The sequence below is a fragment of the Erpetoichthys calabaricus genome, chromosome 9, assembly GCF_900747795.2.
Source record: "Erpetoichthys calabaricus chromosome 9, fErpCal1.3, whole genome shotgun sequence".
Taxonomy (NCBI): Eukaryota; Metazoa; Chordata; class Cladistia; order Polypteriformes; family Polypteridae; genus Erpetoichthys; species Erpetoichthys calabaricus.
The window spans coordinates 3,234,991-3,251,326 of NC_041402.2; the positions used below are offsets into that span (position 1 = coordinate 3,234,991).

At 45.3% G+C, this 16,336-nt stretch overlaps 1 protein-coding gene and 1 non-coding gene across 4 annotated transcripts in view; one reads left to right on the forward strand and one right to left on the reverse strand.

Moving 5' to 3' along the window:
• The window catches only part of LOC114657332 (retinoic acid receptor RXR-alpha-A), a 385,485-nt gene that overhangs the window by 167,065 nt on the left and 202,084 nt on the right, over positions 1-16,336 (forward strand). Inside the window, exon 1 of one of the 3 annotated variants that reach the window (XM_028809093.2) lies at positions 10,781-11,091. The exons of 1 other annotated variant lie outside the window; for it this stretch is intronic. In XM_028809093.2, coding sequence (XP_028664926.1) covers positions 11,064-11,091 — 28 coding nt within the window. In that variant the 5' untranslated portion in view covers positions 10,781-11,063. Of the gene's footprint in view, positions 1-10,780; positions 11,092-16,336 lie in introns of those variants that run through there. One more of the 3 variants, XM_028809095.2, reaches the window with a different exon arrangement.
• trnag-ucc (transfer RNA glycine (anticodon UCC)) lies at positions 15,608-15,680 on the reverse strand. Its single transcript has one exon. It is a non-coding gene; the product is annotated as a tRNA-Gly (tRNA).

Here is a 16,336-nt window from a genome sequence, read left to right on the forward strand (position 1 = left end):
GAGGGTCCGTTAAAAAGGAGCGCGTGGATGAGGCGGCCGCGTCCGTATCGGATTACTGAGCAGAGCAGGCGGCCAGCTGGCTTTGGTTGGCGTGGCCAGGCTTTTTTATTTATTTACTTAGTTATTTAGAATTAGTACAGGCTCCAAGAGAAATCAGGCCTTGTCTGTGTTTGTATATAGCGCCTTTCATGTTTAGCGATCTTTATAAGAAGGTTATTATTTTTCTGACTTTTTTTTTTATCTAAGGCGACAATCACCTTTGGAATTCCATTTGGTTTTGCTTTTCTAGTCGGTGCACAGGCAGGTGAAGTGACTTGCTCAGGGTCACGCAGTGTGTGACAAGTGGCATTTGAACCCTTTAGCTCAGGATTTGCAGTCCGCTGTCCAAAACCTTAACCACTGCGCCACCCTACGTCCGCCAGCTGAATTTAAGAACCCTGACAAACTCACCTGGTGGGTTTAAACGACTTGCTCAGGGGCCACACTGTGGGACAGAAGTGGGGTCTTGTGGTTTAGTTATCAAAATTAAAAAGTAACACAGTATTGTCAAAGCCAATTGATTCAATTCGGGTTTCTTCCTGTCATAACGCATACAGGGCAGAAATCAGGCTTGGATGTTTTTCCCACGTCACACACACACACACACACACACACGACACACACAACACTTTCCTTGGGCATATGGGAGGGCAAAATAATAATAATAATAATAATAATAATAATAATAATAATAAACATGCAGACGCCACGCACACTGCAAACTCATAAGATCGCCGCGCATACCACTGCGCCACCAGTGAACCAGTGTGAGTGTGTTGCACGTGCATTTGGTGGTCACTTTGGGGGTACTAGAGTATAGCTTAAAGGGCGCCAGTCAGGAACAAACCCCGGACAACCACCCAGTCCATTGCAGGGGGAACACACACACACTCACACAATACACACCTGGGTCAGTTTAGTGTCGCCCATCCATCCATTGTCTCCCGCTTATCCGAGGTCGGGTCGCGGGGGCAGCAGCTTGAGCAGAGATGCCCAGACTTCCCTCTCCCCGGCCACTTCTTCTAGCTCTTCCGGGAGAATCCCAAGGCGTTCCCAGGCCAGTCGAGAGACATAGTCCCTCCAACGTGTCCTGGGTCTTCCCTGGGGCCTCCTCCCGGTTGGACGTGCCCGGAACCTCACCAGGGAGGCGTCCAGGAGGCATCCTGATCAGATGCCCGAGCCACCTCATCTGACTCCTCTCGATGCGGAGGAGCAGCGGCTCTACTCTGAGCCCCTCCCGGATGACTGAGCTTCTCACCCTATCTTTAAGGGAAAGCCCAGACACCCTGCGGAGGAAACTCCTTTCAGCCGCTTGTATTCGCGATCTCGTTCTTTCGGTCACTACCCATAGCTCATGACCATAGGTGAGGGTAGGAACATAGATCGACTGGTAAATTGAGAGCTTCGCCTTGCGGCTCAGCTCCTTTTTCACCACGACAGACCGATGCAGCGTGTCGCCAATTCAGATAACCTTCATGTATTTGGAGAGTAGGAAGAAACCCAGCCACCCGCAGAAAACTCACACAGACACACGGAGAGCATGCACACTCCACGTAGGGAGGACCGGAGACGCGACCCCTGGCAACAGCGCCAATCACTGCACCACCTTGCGGCCTCCAAAAAGAAAATAAAAAAAGATAAAAAAGATCGCCATTCTAAGATGCTGACAAGCTTATTATTATGGCGCAGCACTATACTGTATATCGGCAAGCACGTGAGTCGGCTTTGAGGACAGAAAGCAGCCATCTTACTGGTTTCCGTTAATAGTGTAGCTACTGGACCCGAGAGACGGCGTGCACTCGGCTGAGAAGGACAATCACAACTCACTTGTTGGCTAAACCTAACGAAACGCAACGGGCAGCAGGGGACAGACGCGCGATTTGTCCGTGAAACTGGAAAACGCGCCGATTGAAGGCAGGGCGCATGCGCTATGAGGGTCTCGAGTCACTGACTGCGGTGAGCAGCGCATCGCCGTCAAGCGAACCGCAAAACGTTCAAATATAGCGCCGCGTGACGTCACCGGCTCTGCTTAGAAATCCGTGATGTCCGGAAGTGGGGACTCCCCCGCCCCGCCCCCTCTGTCCTCTGAGCCTTAGCTGGTGAGCCCACACTTTACAAGGGAGGGGAACCTGCAGACTTCATGAGGGGAGCGACGTTGTAATGAAAATCAGGAGTCGATTGATAAAGAACATTATAATAGATGGATGGAAAAGGCAATAAATAAAATGGATCGATAAGGAGAATGCATTGATATGCATTAGATAGGCAGGCAGGAAAAGCGCCATATGAAGTAGACAGATAAATAGACTGGGCACATGTAAGAGACAAATAAAGAACATTACAATAGACAGGAAGTGTGATATACAGGGTACAGTACTGCATCAGACCGACAGATAGAAAAGTATATTGTGGCCACATGCAGAAATGACAGGTCGCGAAAGGATAAAACTTGGGATGCCAACTTGGTCTGCCCATTTAAAGTTCAGCAAAAGAAATGCCCCCTTGGTGTTATGTTATGAGCCTTTAGGTGAAATACTGATAAAGATATTCAGCTATCAACTGCAGAAATCAGGGGCTCCAGCTAGCAGGCTGCTCTAACATTATACAAAGTTATTGTCTGTTTTTCACCTGCATTATTATCACTCTTTAATTTAATATTGTTTATCGTATCAGTATGCTGCTGCTGGAGAATGTGAATTTCCCCTTGGGATTAATAAAGTATCTATCTATCTATCTATCTATCTATCTATCTATCTATCTATCTATCTATCTATCTATCTATCTATCTATCTATCACTACTATATACTGCCTTTCAAATCAATCTATCTATCTATTATATAGTGCCTTTCATATCTATCTATCTATCTATCTATCTATCTATCTATCTATCTATCTATCTATCTATCTATCTATCTATCTAATTCTAAAAGATACCCCCCTTCAGGGCAGCCGGGTTTTTGAACCGGAAGGGGCGGGGCTAAGTGTTCTTACTGGGCAGTTTTTAAGAGCAGCATGGAGAGAAGGAGAAGGGAATGGTAGTGACAGTGCCCCCTCTCGCCCCGGCGGGTTATTACATACCTTGATCAAGACCGTGAAGACACCCTCTGATGTGCATATGTAAAAATATAAAATGTCACAGACGTGTGCATAGGAGGTAGCAGGGGGGTCTGGCTAAAGCTGAAACTCAGATATGTCGGGGGCTAATCAGGTGTACTAATACCTCCTCTCCCATCCCTACAGGAGCAGTAACATCGAGTCCACATCCTCTTCTGGCTCCAGATCATGCCCTCTTTTGACCGCACTTTCCTTTCCCCTCCTGACAACCCACCTCTTTCTTCCCCTCAGCTTCAAATACCCACCATCTTTGTTCTGCACGCAGTCCTATTTGGTGACTCAGTCCCAACTGACTACTTGGCAGAAAGTCACACAGATTTTTCCCTCAGCAAAGTCTATAAAATCGACAAATAAAAGGTAGATTGGGCACATTGTAACAGATAGAACTTTATTAGTCCTCATAAAAATATGGCCTGCAGTGGGTTGGCACCCTGCCTGGGATTGGTTCCTGCCTTGTGCCCTGTGTTGGCTGGGATTGGCTCCAGCAGAGCCCCGTGACCCCGTGTTCGGATTCAGCGGGTTGGAAAATGGACGGATGGATAAAAATATGACTTTTTACAGGAGTTCAATAAATAAATACATATTGTTGTAGTGTGACAGACAACTAACCTCTCTCAAATACAGACCAGAGTGACTAAAAGGAAGAAAATAGTTCTGACATGGCATCCCAGTGAGGCATTATGTGAGTGTATTGTTGTACGTATGAAGAAACCCAAGTAGCGTTTGTTGACACACTTTTGGTAAAAATAATAATAATAATTAATAATGATGATAGATAGATATGAAAGACAATATAACATCAAGAAAGAAGGAAAGAAAGAAAGAAAGCAAGAAAAGAAGGGCACTATATAATAAATATAGGTAGAAAGATAGATAGATAGATATGAAAGGCACTATATAATAGAAAGAAAGAAAAGAAGGGCACTATATATTAAATATAGATAGATAGATATGAAAGGCACTATATAACAGAAAGAAAGAAAGAAAGAAAAGAAGGGCACTACATAATAAACAAAGATAGATAGATAGGAAATGTGTTAGATAAAGTAGATAGATAAATTGGGTACATTGTAATAGGCAGACAAAGAACGTTATAATAGATAAATAGGAAAAATGCTATATACAATTGATCAAAGATTATAAATAAAATAGATAAAGCATACCATGGATAGACAGAAAAAAGTGCCCAATAAAACAGATGGATAGAAAAAGGAGCTATAGTAAACAGGTACATTGGGCACATTATGAAAGATAGATAAGGAACATTACAATGGATGTATAGGAGAGATGCTGAATTAAAGTGAGTGACACACATTTGGCCCATTATAACAAATGGATATGAAAGGTCCCGTGACTCTGTGTTTGGATTCAGCGGATTGGAAAATGGATGGATATGAAAGGTGCTTTGTACAGTAGACACCCAGATTGACCATATTGTAATAGGCACATAAAGAGCTTTATAATGCATATATAGGAAAGGTTATATATAAAATAGATATAGCACACTAGAACAGGTAGACAGGAGATCTGCTATATATAGATAGATAGGTAACTAGATAGATAGAAAGGTGCTACATAAAGTAAAAAGTAGATTGGCACAATCTAATAGATTGAAAAAGGTACGAATGTATATAGAGGGGACAAGGTAAAGTGTTGGGGCAGCACCCTGGTACCCTGTTTAATAACCAAGCCACAAAATAAAAAATTGAGTCTGCCAAGGGACCTCCGTCCTCTACAAGTGCAGGTTCAGCACTGACCGCCTACTTCCGGCCTCACGATCTCGTAAATAGCCGTCGGAGCGGAAGGGGCGGGACTACCTGGCTGCTCCTGGGACTGACGTCAGAGGTTTTCTCGCGCCTCCTCCTCCTCCTCTGGACTACATTCCACTCCCCCGGGTTTCGAGTCAATCTTACTTCATTATAACCTTGAAGGTGCTTCCTTTGCGCTCGTCTGTGATGACAGATAGATTGGGAACATTCCAAATGATAGATGGGAAAGATGGTAATATAAAATAGACAGGAAAGGCAGTATATGAACACTGTCTAGAGGAAAGGTGCGAGATTATATATGGACGCGCTTATTGATTGTTTGATTTCTTGAGTAATAGTACACTTCTTCACTTAGGTCATGCATGTCTGTCCATTCCTCCGTCTGGAGTCTTTCAAGTCTATGTCATTCGTTTTATTCCCCCCTAATAGTAACATATCTACATTCATTTCGAACTTTTTCTTCTTTATAAGTTTAAGTCTCACCAAGTGAGCAATTTCGAATCAAATGGAGTCGGGTTGCCGTACTCTAGCTGTGCGCTTTCTTGCTGTTTATCCAAAACCGTTATTTTTTTTCCAGTGTTGTAATTCCAACCCTCCGTTATCAGCTCCGTCCTGTTTTGCTCCACAGCCCGAATGGCATGTCGGTGTCAGTGTTTTCCTAAGTTTGCCAACTAGGCCACATTCCTCATCGGGATGCATTTTATTTAATGTCAGTCTTTCTGCGGGATAAAATTTGCCGAACCCTGTGGAGCCCAAAGCGCCTAAAATCTCCTGCACATTGCCATATAGTCCAGAATGTCTGTTTAGGTTCTGATGTCTCTGCGCTCGTGCGCTGGTGTTTCACTTTCAAACACACACACACACCGAGCCTGCTGAGGGTTCGGCGCTGAGGCGCGTGTTGACTGCCGGCTGCACTGTCCTCTTTCCACCGCTAGGGTACGCTGCCTGCCCGCCCGCCGGCTCGCCCGCCTAGTTCTCCGCATGTTTTCCGACCTCCAAGTTGCGCTCAGTCTCGAGCCGGCGGGCTCTTTTCTAAGACGTGTTTTTCTCTCGTCTCAGCGTTTCCCCTCAAATGAGTTCCGTGCCAATACCAGCAAACCAAATGTGAGCACAGGTGACCTCGGCGGATGTAGTCTTTCTGGGGTGGCGTTTCCGCCCAGTTGCGTTTAAAACTGGCATCAGTTGCCTTTTGATCACGTGGATGTTTCCTCAGGCATCCTCTCATAATTTGAAGATCTCCCCGTGGAGTCCATTGAGGACTTTGAGTTTGTCTGTTGAGCGATCGCACGATTGTGCGCTGGTCGCTCCTCCCTTGCTGTTTATTCCATACTTGCGACTGAAGCCCGGCACAGATCGTTCACCGGTAATCACATTGATCGATTGAGTGATTGACTAATAACCGATATGATGATACCAAGGTGCATCACCCTTGTTTGTGGGCAGCAGAGTGTTTTGAGCAAGTCGTAGCCTCATAAACCATTCACCCATCCCTCAAACGTGGGGAAGCTGGAGCCTCTCCCAGGTAGCATCTGGTGCAAGGCAGGATCGCGGGGTGAACACACACACACCAGGGGCCAATAGACCTAACCGCCAAGTCTTTCTTCCGTGAAGAGCAAGTCCACACTAACCCAGGGAGAACATGCAAACTCCACACAGGGAGCACCCATGACTTGAACCCTGGTCTCCTTGTTGAAGAACAGCTGCACTACTACTGTGTCATCCATCCATTTTCCAACCCGCTGAATCCGAACACAGGGTCACGGGGGTCTGCTGGAGCCAATCCCAGCCAACACAGGGCACAAGGCAGGAAACAATACTGGGCAGGGTGCCAACCCACACTACTGTGTCATCCAGACTAATAACCATTTGTTAAATTAAATATCAACTGGTGTATTTGTGTGTGTATGACAGAGGTTATACTACTTTTGGCTGGCATCCCACCCAGGGTTATTTCCTGCCTTGTGGTTGGCGCTGCCATGATAGACACTGACTCCTCGTGATCCTGGCCTACATAATCCCATTACAAAATTGGTTTGTTCGTGTTGAGAACGAGTTTTGGGGGTTTTGCTGGAACATGACAGAAGGAGAAACTTTATTATTGTATTCGGCTAACACCTTTACTCAAAGTGACTTACAGCACTGGTGGCACTGTGGTAACGCACAGTAAGGAGACCAGGATTCACATCCTGAGCCAGCTGTGTGGAGTTTGCATGTTCTCCCCGTGTCTGTGTGGGTCACCTTCGGGTGCAGGGATTTCCTCACACAGTCCAAAGACATGCAGGGTATTGGATTGGCGACGCTAAACTGGGTGTAGTGTGTGTGTGTGTGACATGTGATGGACTGGCAACCCGTCCAGTGTTTGTTCCTGCCTTGTGCCTCATGCTAGCTGGGAGAGGCTCCAGTAACCCCAATCTGAGACTCTGAAGCAGGATAGAAAATGACTTTCAACTTTTCAGAGGTGTAATTGATTTCATTTCTTTTGTTTTGTTCCCGTTGGAGCAGGTGAAGTGATTTGCTCAGGGTCACACCGTTTCAGCAGCAGGATCTGAATCCATAACCTCAGGGTTTCAAGTCCAAAGCCTTAACGGTTATGCCAGGCTGCCTGCCTCAGGGTTTAGTTCTTCCCTGATGTGCATTCAGATGCCACTCATCCTCTGATACTTGATTGGTCTCCATTGTCTTGAGATTTATTATGTTCTACAATTGTCAAATAATAATTAAAAAATGATAATGCACTGCACTTATATAGCGCCCTTCCCGTGCCCCATAGTGTTTCACAAATACACAAAGAAATACAGTTGCAATAAACTAATCCTCCACTTTATGGTGTCGCTTTGCTCATCTAATATACCGTATTCCCCTTTTCATGGCATGTAAGGCGCTATATAAAATAATGTTAGCCATAACGATTTATACAACCGATCCCAGTTTTTATTTTCCATTTGGAGCGTAGGCAGGTGAAGTGATTTGCTCAGGGTCACACCGTTTCAGCAGCAGGGTCTGAATCCACAACCTCAGGGTTTCAAGTCTAAAACTTGAACCCGTGCGCCATTCTGCCTGCCTTCGTTTTAGATGTTCCCTGATGTGCAACCACACGCCGCTCGTCCACAGAGCATTTCACAAACATTCAAAGAATACAACAGTAATAAAAGCAAAATAATCCGGCACTTTATTGTGTCGCTTTGATTGTCTTATCTTCTGTATAACAACAACAATAACAATAACAACAACAACAATAATAATAATAATAATAATAATAATAATAATTGTATTTATATAGAGCCTTTCCATGCTCAAAGCATTTCACAATTGTTCAAACGACTACAAGAAAAACAGAAAAACAAAACAATCCTGCACTTTATTGTACTGATTGGCTAGTCTTATAAACTGTCTTCTGTCTAATAATCATCATCATCATCATCATCCTCATAGGTCCTCCCTGCGTGGAGTTTGCTTGTTCTCCCCATGTCTGCGTAGGTTTCCTCCCACAGTCCAAAGACATGCAGGTTAGGTTCATTGGCGATTCTAAATTGTCCCTAGTGTGTGTTTGGTGTGTGCGTGCGCATCATTCCAAAGGGTTCACATACTTTTTACTTTGACTGTGTGTGCCGTGCGGTGGGCTGGCGCCCTGCCCGGGGTTTGTTTCCTACCTTGCACCCTGTGTTGGCTGGGATTGGCTCCAGCAGACCCCCATGACCCTGTAGTTAGGATATAGCGGGTTGGATAATAGTTGGCTGGATCATCATCATAAATAATTGTATTTATATAGCGCCTTTCCCATGTCCAAAGTGTTTCAGAAATATTCAAAGAAATACAATATAAATAAATGCAATAAAATCCTGCACTTTATCATGTGCTTTGATCGTCTTATAAACTGTCTTCTGTAAAATAACAATAATAATAACAACAATAATAATAATAATCCATCCATCCATTTTCCAACCCGCTGAATCCGAACACAGGGTCACGGGGGTCTGCTGGAGCCAATCCCAGCCAACACAGGGCACAAGGCAGGAAACAATCCTGGGCAGGGTGCCAACCCACCACAGAATAATAATAATAATAATAATAATAATAATAATAATAATAATTGTATTTATCTGCGGTGGGCTGGTGCCCTGCCCAGGGTTTGTTTCCTGCCTTGCGTCCTGTGCTGTCTGGGATTGGCTCCAGCAGACCCCCGTGACCCTGTAGTTAGGATACAACGGGTTGGATAATGGATGGATGGATGGATAATTGTATTTATATAGCGCCTTTCCCATGCTCAAAGCATTTCACAAGTGTTCAAAGGACTACAAGAAAAACAGTAAAGCAAAATAATCCTGCACTTTACTGAGTCACTTTGCTTGTCTTATAAACTGTCTTCTGTTTAATAATAATTATTAATAACAATGCATTGTATTTATATGCTGCGGTGGGCTGGCGCCCTGCCTGGGGTTTGTTTCCTGCCTTGCGCCCTGTGTTGGCTGGGATTGGCTTCAGCAGACCCCCGTGACCCAACCCGTGACCCTGTAGTTGGGATGTAGCGGGTTGGATAATGGATGGATGGATTTATATAGCGCTTTTCACATGCCTAAACTGTTTTACAAACATTTAAAAGAATACAATAGAAATAAAAGCAAAATAATCTTGCACGGTATCATATTGCTTTACTTGTCTTATAAAATGTTTTCTTTTTAATCATAATAATAATAATATAATAAATGTATTTATATAGCACCTTTACCATGCTGAAAGCATTTCAGAAATATTCAAATACTACAGGAATTAAAGCAAAATAGTATTGCACTTTATCGTGTCGCTACTCTCATCTTATAAATTGTCTTCTGTCTAATAATAATAATAATAACTGTATTTATATAGCGCCTTTTCCATGCTCAAAGTGTTTCACAAGTATTCAGACAAATACAATAGAAATAAATGCAAAATAATCCTGCACTTTATCATGTCACTTTGATCGTCTTATAAACTGCCTTCTGTATAATAATAATAATAATAAATTGTATTTATATAGCGCCTTTCCCATGCTCAAAGCATTTCACAAGTGTCCAAAGGACTACAATAAAAATAGAAAAGCAAAATAATCCTGCACTTTATGCGTCACTTTGCTCGTCTCATAAGCTGTCTTCTGTTTAATAATAATTATTAGTAATAACAATGCATTGCATTTATATAGCGCCTTTCCCATCCCTGAACTGTTTTATAAATATGCAAAGGAATACAATAGAAATAAAAGCAAAACTATCCTGCACGTTACCATATTGCTTTAGTCGTCTTATAAAATGTTAACTTTTAAATAAATGATGTTATAATAAATTTTATTTACATAGCACCTTTACCATGCTCAAAGCATTTCAGAAATATTCAAATACAATAGGAATTAAAGCAAAATAATTTTGCACTTTATCGTGTCACTAGGCTCGTCTTACAAAGTGTCTTCTGTCTAATAATAATAATAATTGTACTTATATAGCGCCTTTCTCATGTCCAAAGTGTTTCAAGAGTATTCAAAGAAATGCAATTGGAATTAAAGCAAAATGATCGTGCAATTTATCGTATTGTTTTTCTCGTCTTATAAACCGTCTTTCGTGATATGCAGGGCGCTATATAAAATAAAATTCGCCCAGCGATTTATAACACCGGTCCCCATAAACTTTTATCGGTAAGGTAAGACGTTGACGGGTTAATAATAATTCCGACCCCCCTTCTCCAGCCCCCTGTCGCTGCGAATTCCTCGAAGGTGTGTGTGTGGCAGTCCCCCCTGGGAGGGTCCCCTTTGCATTGCGAGCTGCCGTAGTTGGAGTATTAGATGAGAGAGAGAGAGAGAGAGAGAGAGAGAGAGAGCGAACAAGCGAGAGCGCGCGAGGGAGAGAGAGAGAGCGAAAGAGAGCGAGCAAGGGAGAGAGAGAGAGAGCGAGAAGTACTTGAGTTACATTGTTGGGTGAATTTTGATACAACACAACACGGCGATTTAAGACATTCTGGTTACCCCGTTGGATCCTTGTGTATTGCACCGCCTGGCTTCGTCCATTATTTTTCCTGCCAGTGGTTTAACAACATTAAAAACAAGGGACAGAAGAAAACACACAAAAAGCAAAGACACACGTCCGGATCAGCTGGCATGAGCTAAGCCAGCAGGCATGGAAACCAAGCCGTTCTTGCCACTGGGTAAGTTTCACCGCTCGGTGCGTTTACTGTACTGTCACACGCGACTGGGGGAGATCCGCCTGCCTATTTGGCCACTGAAGTGTCTCCGAGAAAGGCAGAATGAAAAGTGAGCAGCACGAAGCTGGCCGCCGCCGCCGCCGCCGTAGCTTTGAATCTCTGCGGGGTCTTGGGGGCCAGTTGCTGCAAGCGGACTTTAAGCTGGCCGCCGGGATTGCGGAGCACAAACACACTTCGTAGTGAGCCGTGCGTCACTTTTTTCTTTTTTTCTTTTCAGCAGTCGCGCGACCGACTAGTTGTGTGTGTAAAAAAAAAATGTGAACGTCCGAGCGCGCTTGGCTGCTTCTTCTAAACGCCTGAAAACACGAAGCTGAGTGCCGTCGGTCTGTCCATCCATCACCTTTAAAGGAGGAGCGTGCGTGATTTATTTTTTTTTCATAACGTTTGCTTTTCTGTGTTGCCGTGCGGGAGCCCGTAAGGAGCTGCGTTGAAAGCGAACGCGTGGATCGCACACACACACACACACACGCCCTCGGGTGGCTTATCTGCACCACTTGAAACTTCTTTTCGGATCGCCACTGCACAGCGTTGAAAGTGTTCGTGTGGGTGACGTGGTGCTGGTGGGGGGTGACCGTCGCCTTCCTCAAGTTGTCGTTCAAAGTCTACTTTCAGTCGAGCTCGATTTGTCCAACTCGGCGGCCGAGTCCACACCTCGCGGCTGGATTTCGTTCTGCGCTTCGCTTTTCCTCGGCCGCTGTTCGAGGACACCGATCGGCGAGCTCCGTCTTCCTTGCAGACCTTCAGGCCGAGCCACATTTCGCCGAACTTTTGCTACTTGCTCTCCGTTAATGTCCTTTTTATGCTGCCGGAGCCATTCATCATTATCAATCATTGACTGACTGCACAGAGGCGCAGCGGGGTAGCGTATAGTCATCTCGCAGGGCATGGACTCCGGTTCATCTCTCGTCTTGGGGGTCAGCCGTTCTCAATGTGTTTGAGCGGGCTTCGTGCCTGAAGGGAAGGAGGGAGGCATCCGAAAGTGTCCGAGCTTTCAGTGTGCCAGGCGCTGGATTGGCACTCCGTCCAGGATCGGTACCCGCCTTGCCACGTACTGTTTTGTACTGAAAGCATTTATTAACATCCCGATTCGACCCTAAAGCTGATCGCGAAGTGTGTACGCGCTGGCAAACTTCTAAATGCCAGCCGGGCTTTTCAGCCTGCACTGTCCAGCATCGCATTCCCTCATATCGTACATTTTGTTGTTGTCACTTTTAATGCCATTTTATTAACGCCAAGAAACGGGAACATCGACGTCGTTTTTTTAAAAAAAAACAAATAAATAAAAAGAAAGAAAGGCCAAGAAGAAGCGGCCCTGACGTCCTCGGCCCCGACAGGGTTAACCAAAGGGGCGTCACGCGCCGCAGATAAGCGAAAACACATTTTTTTTTGTTTCTTATTTTTATGTCCTAGCAAATCTGATAACGAGGCTCATTTGCAATTAAATATAAAGTACAGCAAAAGAAACAAAGTTGATCAGCACTTGGGGGGGCAAATTAACGGGCACAGCATTTTCTGCGATTCCAAGTCATTCATGGATTCAAAGCTTTAAAGCTGTGCAGCGTATTTTGTTTTTCTGGAAATTGTGCCTTGATGGTGCCCACCGTAATAAAACCCACAATCCTGGTGTGGGACTTACCACACGATGGGCAGAAGCCTCCAATAAACCCCTTTATCCAGTTCAAGGTCACTGTGTGCCCATCCTGGCATTATTGGGTTGCGGCCTTAGATGGGGTGCCAGTCTGTCCCCGCATTGGCTCACGCACACTAAATGGCACCAGACAGTTCACTTAATGAAACCTGTGCTTCTTTAGGGTGGGAGAGGAAAAGCCCCACATGGACACCGGGAGGCCATGCAAGTCCTACACAGGGCACACTCACTTGAGAGGCACACTCTGTGAGTCAATGTGCAATGCCCGTGTCTCTATGGCACACTTCTTAACCAACTGGTAATGAAAGGCTAGCTGAAAAGTCACATGATGGACACTTTGACATTAAGCCATGAGCATCTGGTGATTTTAGTGTCACAGAGCCCCCATACTGGCACGTCTTCACCCACGCCAACAGTGGGTACACCACACTTCTTTTCTTCATTGGTAATGCAGGCGTAGCTGGAAAATCATTTATTGATTAAAACCTTTAAAGTCGTGCAGCTTATTTTCTGGAGGTCTGCCTCGATGATGCCAACCTAAAGGAATCTCACACTCTGATGGAGGATCTCAGAAGTGTTTGACGCTAATGGCATCCCTCCATCAAACCCCTTTATCTGGTTTAAGGTTACAGAGTGCCCATCCTTGGCAGCACTGGCGGGGGGGGGGGGGGGGGGGGGGGTGTCGGCGCCAGTCTAACCCTGTATCCTGTCATGCACACCCCCATTAAGTCACACCAGGCACTTCATGTGACGTGCAATGCTTTGGGGTGTGAGAGGAAAACCCCACTTGAGCACCAGGAGAACATGCCAGTCCTACACAGGCCACATTCAGTTGAGCAGAAGTGAAGCACCCCCCCACCCCTTATGTGCCACACCTTATTAATCCTCAGATAGGTAAAATAAATGTCACCTTTGATTTACGGGAGAAGCGTTCCTTCTTCTGAGTGATGGCTGTGAGCAGGTGAGCGTGCTCTGGGACGCTATACTGATTTGTCCTCAATGGAGGTGAAGCTACCACGGAGATCATTGTGAAGCGCATGAACTTCAGACCTTCTGCCTGAGTGTGCCATACACGTCTAGATTGTGCAGTTGCGTAGTTCATGCTTTATATAGCACCTTTATAGCAAGCAGCAGAGTTTCATAAAACAATGGATGAATCAGAAGTACAGTTGACAGGCAGTCAGAGCATCAGGTTAAAATGACAAAGGACAGAGACAGACTGAGATTTGAAGAAGCTCTCGTCCAAGTGATTTACCGAGGGGTCGCCATGTGTGTCATGTGAGTCAGTGGTCTTCGTTATTTTATATAGCGCCTTTCTGTCGTGACTGGCACACCCGGGAGCTTTACAGGGGCTCCTATACAAGAACACCAAAGGCCGTTCAGAAAGCCTCAGGGATAAAGAAGCGGCAGCCTTTTACCTAATTGTGCCACTAGGGGGCCCACTCTCTGACGTCATTGCTAACGAAGGCACAGTTGGGAGGCACGCACGGTGGACACTTTCACATTAAGTCATAAACATGTACTGGGTTCAGTGTGAGACTGGGACTGGGTTATCCACACGTCTTCCCCATGCCCATGTCAATAGGGGGCACATCGCACTTCTTGACTCCATTGGAAATGAAGCCGTAGCTAGAAAGTGGCATGAGGGACACTGTGAGATCGAGTCACGAGCATGTAGTTATTGTAGCGTCAGTGATCCACTCCAGACTCGGACTGGGTTTACCAACCCATCTTCCTCATGTCTATGCCACTAGGGGGCACACTAGACTTCTTTACCTCATTATTATTCGAGGAATAGCTGTACAGTAGTGTGACAGACACCTTGACATGAAGTCACAAGCATGTTGAGATTTCAGTGTCAGACCACCTAAAAACTGAGACTGGCCCATCTTCCTCATGCCCATGCCACTAGTGGGCACACTATGTTTCTTTATGTCTCATTAGAGGCATATCTGGACAGTCACCCGATGGACACTTTGATATAATGTTGTGTTGGCATTGGAGAGTCACTGCAGACTGGAATGAGGTTACCTACACCTGTCTTCCATGCTTGTGCCACTAGGGGGCACACTACATTTCTTTATGACTTTACCACGAGGGAAACTGGAATGAGGTGTGATGGATTCTTTGACATGGCATGTAGTGATTTGAGTGTAAGAGACCCACTTCTTACTGGGTAACCCGCATGTCTTCCCCATGCCAACAGGGGGCATCCTACACTTCTTTATTTCATTGGTGACACAGACTTAGCTGGAAGGCCATTCATTGATTGAAAACTTTAAAGCCATAGAGCATATTTTCAGGAAATCTGCCTCAATGGTGCCAACCAAAATAAAGACACAATCCGATGGTTTGTGGAGAACAAACACCACAGCACATTTGGCACAGATAGCCCCCTATATCTAGTTCAAGATCATGGGATGCCCAACGTGGCAGTATTGGGGGTGACTTTTGATGGGGTGCTAATCGCACCCCCTGTTCAATCACAGATACACACACTTCATCACACCTGACAATCCAGAGGTGCCCACTTTAGGTGACATGCATTTCCTGATGGTGTGAGAAGAAGGACACCGGGAGAACATGCCAACACACTCAGTTTAGCAGCGTTGGAACTCCACTTACATGGCACACTCTGTTAATCCTCAGGAAGTTAAGATTATGATTTGGATGATGGCTTCTCTAAGGTGACTTTGAGATACAATTGGTGACATGCATGTAAACTGAGCTGTTAAGGGTCACAGAGAATATTATTTGTCCCCAGGAGGGAGTTACTGAAGCTCTTTAGATAAGTAAATACACAGTACATGGTGTCAGTAGTGGGATTTGAACCCACAAACTCGGGGTTGGAAGCCCAGCACCTTAACCACTATGCCACACTGCCACTTGATTGACCAGAATGACCACTCGGGTGAAGAAATGATTGACGTGAGGAGCCGCCCTGCTTTTGAGTGATGGCTGTGACCAGATAGGCATGCTGAGTGATCTGTCCTTAATGGAGATGAAGACGCCATTGTGATCATTGTGAAGTGCGTGTCACTTCAGGGTGGACGGCACGGACCTTCTGCATGACTGACTGATACACATTTGGGTCATGAAATCGGTTACTTCATTCTTTATATAGCGCCTTTGCACTGTAATAGAATGAATGAATTGGAAAGGTGGTTGACAGACATTCAGGGACTAAAGATAGAATGAAAATGTGACAGAAAAGGGCATGGGGCGATTGAGACAGTGAAGGCTCCAATCAATATGACATATGAATGAACAAACAGCGGCCATCCGTCATACGTGTGCGAATGTGTATACGGGGAAAGCGTCCAGCCCTGAGTGAGGGGCGCAGATTACTCAGTAAATGCTAATCAATAAGCGACATCAGCAATAAAACCATTTATAACACAAATGTGACACGTCCTGTAGAGGTCACGATACACCAAGGCATGGCAGCGTGGAAACGAGAGGCCGAGATCCTTGATGTTACTAAGGCCATTCATCAGTCAGCGTGATCAGTGTAGCCCGGAGCAAGGGGACATTTAGTGG